At 38.5% G+C, this 7500-nt stretch overlaps 1 protein-coding gene across 1 annotated transcript in view; it reads right to left on the bottom strand.

Annotated features, from left to right (window-relative positions):
- Positions 1 to 7500, bottom strand: part of LOC138019110 (uncharacterized) — a 17756-nt gene that overhangs the window by 8997 nt on the left and 1259 nt on the right. Inside the window, exons 2-7 of the mRNA XM_068865780.1 lie at positions 6547 to 6607; positions 5752 to 5890; positions 4419 to 4506; positions 4202 to 4289; positions 3683 to 3780; positions 2070 to 2166 (exon numbers count right to left, since the gene is read on the bottom strand). Of these exons, the coding sequence (XP_068721881.1) occupies positions 2070 to 2166; positions 3683 to 3780; positions 4202 to 4289; positions 4419 to 4506; positions 5752 to 5890; positions 6547 to 6607 (571 nt within the window). The remainder of the gene's footprint in view (positions 1 to 2069; positions 2167 to 3682; positions 3781 to 4201; positions 4290 to 4418; positions 4507 to 5751; positions 5891 to 6546; positions 6608 to 7500) is intronic.

Below are 7500 nucleotides of genomic sequence, written 5' to 3'. Positions count from 1 at the left end.
CATTCAGTAAACCACGAAAAAATACCTCTGAATTAGTAGGCACCGTCCTTAACAAGAGATGATTGATGGAAACCTTGAGGTCTTGGAACAAGTGAAAGTTTTAGTTTGCTTGGTTGATTGTTATTGATGTGGGCAACTTGCTCAAGCCTTTTAATAAGTTGGTCAATAGTGGGATTGGCACATGGATGTTCTTTTAAAACATTCGTCAACAGCTTCTCTGGGGTCGTTTCCAGTAATTTGGGGACATAAAAGTCTCCATACCTGACAAGGGAAGATCCAGTGTTTCAAGAGATCTCATGTCACACTCTTAATACTGTTGTAAAGCGTACCGAAACCTACAGTGGTGTGCTGTGGTTGGCCATAGTAACAAGGGATACAGTTTTGTCACCATAATTATCGTGCGATGTTTCAACCAGCAAGTTATAGTTGTCTTCACTGGCCATGATACCCTCCACTCTCTTTTCAACTTGTTCTGATAACTGGCCTTGGAGGAAATTGAACTTCGTGAAATTTGAAATGCCCTTCAAATCGCAGGCTTCAGATCTGAAAACATTCCAGAAACTGAGCCATTTCCTTGGTCACCACTGAAGACTGGAAATGATATTTTCGGCAACTTAAGTGCAGAATGTTTCAGCTTTTTGGAGGTGGTCTTTACAAATTTCGGGCTGAGGACTTTCTCGATTTCTCACCACAAGGAAGAATGAACATCAGAAATTTTATCAGCATCATCAAAATTTTTATCCGCTCTGTCCCTGTCTCCCAAAGCCACATGACTGTTTTGAATCTCTGTTTTCTTCTGCAATTTCCATTTTTATCAAAGATTGGGTCTAGTTTCTTGCTTTCATTTGTAAACATCCGAGGTAAGTTGGCTCTCCTTGTAACAGCGATTTTCAGCAAATCTTTAATCTCGCTTGCTTTGTTTGTTTCTGGCTCCTCACTTGACGAGGTTCGGTTCCACCACGTGCCAACACCGTTCGCTGTCACTTGTGTTCAATGAAAGAGCTATTGAATTGTTTTGACCACGAAATCACAAAGCAACATGTTCTAACGAATATGGCGGTTCTTTTCACATGTGTTACTGCGGCCTCAACTGTTCAGTTGTCAGATTCCACAAACAGCAACAATATGACAGTGAAGTGAAGTGAAGTGAAGATTTTATGGCCCGCCCACTTCCCTTGGGGCTTTTCAGCACTTATTTGCATTACTGTTTGGCATACATTGTTCATACTACTTATTATGGAGTTGATTATTGTGAAAAAGATAGATGCCCCTGTCTGAAAGAAGGCAACGCCACAAGACCCTTTTGAACCGTGAGATGATTATTCAACATCTAACACAAGCTTTTTAAAATGTAATACGTGTACCTACAGTTGGACTCCTTATCCTAAGATATTTGAAAATCTCACCATTTGCAGACGTAGTTACAAAGCAGAACTTACTCCTTGGTTAGTTTTAAAGACCCCAGGTGTTGGTCCAGCTTGTTATAATCTCGTTATTTTAGGTCGATGTAAGCAGATAAAACACAGATACAAAGTGAACACTAACAGTTTAATCCATCATGGCTTCCAGACCCCGCGCAGTGCACATGTCCTTACAAATACTACCGCTGATCATTACACAGCTGAGGTCTGAACCCAAAAGATTTCCCACTGGATAGCCTGATGCTAAACCAATTGTGCCCAACCAGTGCACAGTTTGCTTTTAATGCCTAACAACTATTACAATAACTATATCTCTAAGACACACATTGATCAATTTTAGTGGCCTATGTTTAACAGTACATCCTGCATTTTCTGGTTTGATATGATGACCAATAATTTTTATCATAAACATCTCTTCTTAGTATGTACCATGGTACAGCACCATTGTTTTCCCCTTAGGATCATTGTCCCAATAGTGGTGACACACTTGGACCAACTATTGAAGGAAAAACGTGTGGGTAAAATTGTAGCTAAAGGTTCTAAAGAGGGTTATTACAAGGTGTTCTTTACTTCACATTTCATTTGACTCTTTTCCATCAGAGAAAGACATTTAAAATACTATTGTCATTTGAGAGATCACACACTTACTCTGGAATGCCTATTTTATGAGCCATCTCAATTGCTCCTTTGCCACAGCGACCCAAAGCACCAATCACAATGACTCGAGGACGCACTTCAGGAACACCTAATAATGACAAAACGAAATAATTAAATACCTCGTTTGTGAGAAGTTGAGCACTTGTCAAAAGCCTATTATGGAGGCCATTCAAGACCTTGGTGTAGGAAGGGAATTAGGTCAGCAGATGAGTGTGTTAGTACATCTGGGAATGTAAGATAGCGAGTGTGGATTGTGTAGGTGTTTGTTGGTGGATTAAAGAGACTTGTTTAGACCTTTGTGGCTTGCCTAAGTGGCTCTGATATCCTACAAATTGCGACAAGGATGGAGAATTGAGTAGAAAGAGCACTGCCACCTTTAGATTTGACAGGATTACTGTCTCAGGTTGTGGAATGTTGGCGAAAGTGGAAACGATCATACCAGTATATTACATCAATGGCAAGGAAATCATGAACGTGGCCGAATTCATCATTTTTGTCTTAATCAGGGTAACGATTTATCAATTTTTGTCTTAAACTGGGTTAAATGTCTTAAACAGGGTATCAAAAATCGGAATTCTGTCTTAAAATGGGTAGGAAAATTAGCGATATTTGTCTTAAACAAGGTCAGGGTATGAGGGGCCGCGCCGTACCTCCCCACCCAGGGATATGTCGAGTACCCCCCCCCCCCGGGCTCAATTCCTTCATTTAGGAGGTATGGAAGTTCATGATATTTTGGCAGATCTTGAAAACCCTGTACCAGTTAATGCAGAGGCCAATGATGTCTTCTCTGTGTGTCTTCGAAAGCTGGATGCTCATTTTCGAGCCAACGACAATGTCTCGTATGAGTGCCACATTTTTCATCAACTAGCACTAAGACAGCTTACAAATTCATGGTCCTGCCATTTACGCAAACAAGCTCATCATTGCAATTTTAGAAAATCTATTGTGATCAAATGGCAGATGTTGAATTCAAGAAGAAATTGCTGGAAGTTAATAATTACTCTGGAGGCTGCATCAGATGCTAGTAAAGTTCGAAAGTGGGAAGCTTCACATGAACAAGCAAAGCAAACGGTTACTCTAAATCGAGAGACCAAGGAAAGACTTCAAATGAAGGTCTGGTGGCCCAGAATGAACCAGGATATGGCAAAAAGATGTGCGGAGTGTTATGGTTGCCAGCTGGTTACCAGGAATGTCCCACCACTACCAGTGAAGTCAACAGTGCTTTCCAAACAACCATGGGAAGAAGTAGCTATGGATCTACTAGGTCCATTACCATCTAGAGAACATCTGTTAGTTTTTGTTGATCATTACAGTCTGTGTATATACAAGCTGATGTTTAGGTTTGGTTTTTGTTGCCTTATAAGCAGCATCTTGTGTACTAGACATCCAATTAAAGTGCAATCAGATTCCAATTGTGCAAAAGTAGTCATTTTTCTTACAATTGTTTTTGCACTCCGTATTGTTAATTTCAGCAGCATATACTGCCTTAAACACTTATAACATTTCCATATAGTTACCTTTGAAATAGGTGTCATGAAGACTCTGAAACACAGCCTAGACAATTAGGGATAAAAATACAATAATTTCATATACATGTAGGTCACCTTTAAGTTTTGCAATTTGTCCAAGTTCTGTTCTGATGTGGTCAATAAATGCAGCTTCACTACCATAAGCTTTTACAGCAGGCATTGGCTTATCAGGACTGGTGAAGGAAAAAATTGTTTGTTGATGAGGCATAATGATAAGGCAGTAAGTAAAATTTATTAATGTGACTTTAAAACTACAAATGCCTTCCAAAGTCAACAAAATCAAAACCCCAACTATGCTCAGCCTGGTAAATATGCACACATCAGATAATTATTTCCTGCTCTTCTTTCAATCAATCAATAATTATTGTTATCCTGGTAAATATGCATACATGAAATATTTCCTGCCCTTAATTCCCTTCCACCGCAGCCAAAAATATGCAACTTTCAAGGACTGCCTGCCTTGATAAACTATTTCATCTGCATCATTTGCGTTGTGTGAATCCATATGAAATTATTTCTTATATTTTTGTTTATGCATACTCTTAGATCGATATGTTTATCTGTTTGCTCAAGATTAATATGTATTTCTCAAACCTGATCTGCTGATGGCACCACGCAAGTAATCCTATTCCCATTCCACCAAAACCCGCCATTGAACTGAATTCAGTCACAACTCCCCTTCCTTGCAAAAGGTGAAAAAAAAAGAAAGATATCACCTGCACCAATAGGTGTTTTATAAGTAAAAATGACGTTAATTTGGATATCTTGAAATTTCCTAGTTCAAGAAAACCAGCTGCTATTTTAACTTTACCATTCTCATCGGTCATAAATTCAATGTCCAAGATGCATCCTCCTCCCTTGATGAAACGAAGGAGTAAGTTTTCCCAATCAGTTTGATACTAAATTCAGGGAAACAGAAAGCAAAAACAATTCTTAAACACAACCACAAAGCTGCTCAAATTCTCAAACCTAAAATAAATTAGCAAGAGAGAGATAACCACAAAGAGTGACCATCACCAACCCTGAAAAATATAGATCTCCTTATTGATTGACCAAGGTTAAAATATATACCATCCTCTTCAATACAGTACATGTGTGAGAATGTTGGTAATATGAGTCCCAGCAGTGAAATAAAAGGAGATTGCCAGCTAAACCTAGTTTACAGCCCACGGGTACCACAACTCTTCTAGGGCTCAGAGGTGGAGTATGCAAACTAAAAGCTACTAGGTCATAGGTTCAAGTCCTGTTGACAGCATTTCTGAATTTCAAAAGGCAACATGGAAAAAAATACACCTCCCGAAAAATGACCATTGCTACATAACCAGAAACCCATAAGGGTTGAAACGTGTAACGCACGTTCACAGCTTCCGAATATCCAGTGCGAACTGATTGGTTGAATGTTTCAGTGCTAAGTACCATATTTGGAAACCCCTTGCTCTTGTTGTTCCAAATATGGTACTTAACAAATTGAATATTCAGAAGCTTGTTTCCTAGCAAACAAGGGGCCGTTACACGTTTCAACCCTTATGTGTTTCTGTACATAACCTAATTAAAGCTACTAGTGAACAGCAACAGCCGTGACATCATAATCAAAAATACTAATATCACCACCAGCTCCTTCATTACAGTGTATTCAGCATCTTCTGAAGGTACCAAAGCAGAAATTACGTAAAACAAAAGACAGAAAACAAACAACTCCAAATAAAGACTAATCCCAAGTGACCAAGAACACAATGCTTTCCGGTACCTGCAGAAAGACCCTGTTATTCTTCATTTTAGCACAATTACGCAGAGCAAGATCTCAAACCATCCATCCACCAAGTAATGACTATACCCCTAACTCTTTCTCAAGTATCCCTTTCATCTAATCAGAGCGATTTACACAGTAATTAATTACATGCATCACAATGCATGCATTATCAACTGAGCCAATGGCCCATTCATTCTCTCAGTGTATGTTATTTCTTGAAAATGAAGACCAAATCAGATGGGAAAAGGTCCACTACCTGGCAACACTCTAAAGTTCAATAATTATTCTAAGCCACCTGGAAAGATTATGCCAACTTTATGAATAGCATGTCTCTGGCTTTAAATCTAGACAATGCATGAAACAATATTTTTTTAATGGGGTAATTTGCTCTAACCTTATATGCATGAGCAAAGAATATGTGCCAATGTGATACCGGGTCCATGCAGAATGGAAGCTCCTTTATCCCCAAAATGTAGGCATCTTTTGGAGCACTCACCCATGACCCACACGGTACCATGTGAACACCTGGGACACTGTCAAATAAAAAAAGATCCTAACCATAAAGCCTATGTTCATTCAAGAGCAGGATTACGTATTTAATTTCACCCTGCTGAACTTACTATATTTTGCCTTTCCACTTGGAAGCAATTGTTTGGTCTATTGTTGATTCTTGTGACAGGTGCTGTAATTCTTATCAATAATTATTTTATTATTTGGGAGGATGGGTGCTCTTTCAGTAGTAGAGTCAGGTGGATGATGTAACTCTCAAAACCTAGGAACGTTGGGGTACTGCATTGAAACCTAATGCTTTTTCAAAAGTGTAGGTTAATTTTTCCAAGATGTGGCCATTTTAAATAGAGGTGATCAAGAAAAAATGACAAAATTATCTTATAGTACAATCACAAATGTTCTTCAAACTTTGAAAATTTAGGGCTTTAATTTCAACCCAAAGGTTTATGGACCATTAAACTGAAAACTATAAACTTAAAATAAACAATCTTCTGCTTAGAATGAAGGCTTAAAATTTCACTATTATGTCTGATTATAAGGAATAACATTAAAATACAGTATGCAGTGATAAGAACTTTTCATTAATATGAAGAAAAAGGGGAAGTTATTTTTTTTGAAGGAAGAAGCACTTTATTAAAGAATACCAAAAATCCATTGTTGTAATTTTGAAATCACTCACCATTGAAATTCTTCATTCTTAAAGGCGCACTGATCTGAAAATTCCACAGTAACCTGAAAACCTGGAATAACAATAATTAGTTTGGAAAACTCTTTTGGCTGGATCTCATCATCTCTTTGTAATAATGATTCTGAGAGAGCACCCATATATTAGTTCATCCCTAATCCATCCCTAAAAACTCAGCTGCATACATAGTCCAAGTATATAGAAAGCCATCTGTGGGACTAAAAAGGTTACCAAGGCAACCACACTTTTCAAAAAAAAATTATGAAGAAGGCCTTAACTTTTTGCAACTGTCATGTTATTCGGTCATTAAGATTTAAGATCCTCAAGCTCTCCATACACCTGCTTGAAAGTTACAGCATAATCAGCTTTACACTTTGATCCCCTCAGGTAATAATTGTTAAGGGGAGGTATCTTTTTTCTTGGAGGGGGGAGGGCTGGGGCATCAGAGGGGAGGGTCATCACCTACTTTGATTAAATTTGGTGTTTTCTTATAGGTTCTACCGGTATGGTACATTTCTATATTATGCCATGGCCCATAGTTTTCATGGGAACTCATGTCCTTTTCCATCCGTATCAAGTCGTACCAGACTCAGGTATCGTTTCTTCAGCTTCTTGCTGTTAACCTTCCGCTGCCTGATCTCCAGAGTCGTTTAGTTCTGACGAATTACTAGTAGATCTGACAACACACTCTTCCCTGTCACTGCCACTGTCAGATTCTGAATTTGAGTGAGAGGCTGGCTGAATGTTGTTCTGACTGTCCTGCACAATAGAACTCAAAATCTTATTGCTAATATAGACGTTGTTCATAAATGGCGGCCAATTTATAATTCTTTTGTCGAAGTGCAAATTAGCCTACCAAGCCTCAATACCATACAGTGAATTGAAAAGAATTTTTGCTCTAAAATGAGGCTTGGTAGGCTAATTTGCACGTGGACAAAAGAATTATAA

The sequence above is a fragment of the Montipora capricornis genome, chromosome 10 (assembly GCF_036669925.1).
Source record: "Montipora capricornis isolate CH-2021 chromosome 10, ASM3666992v2, whole genome shotgun sequence".
Lineage (NCBI taxonomy): Eukaryota > Metazoa > Cnidaria > Anthozoa > Scleractinia > Acroporidae > Montipora > Montipora capricornis.
Note: the sequence above shows the minus strand (reverse complement) of the source record. Positions and strands in the feature narration are given on the sequence as shown.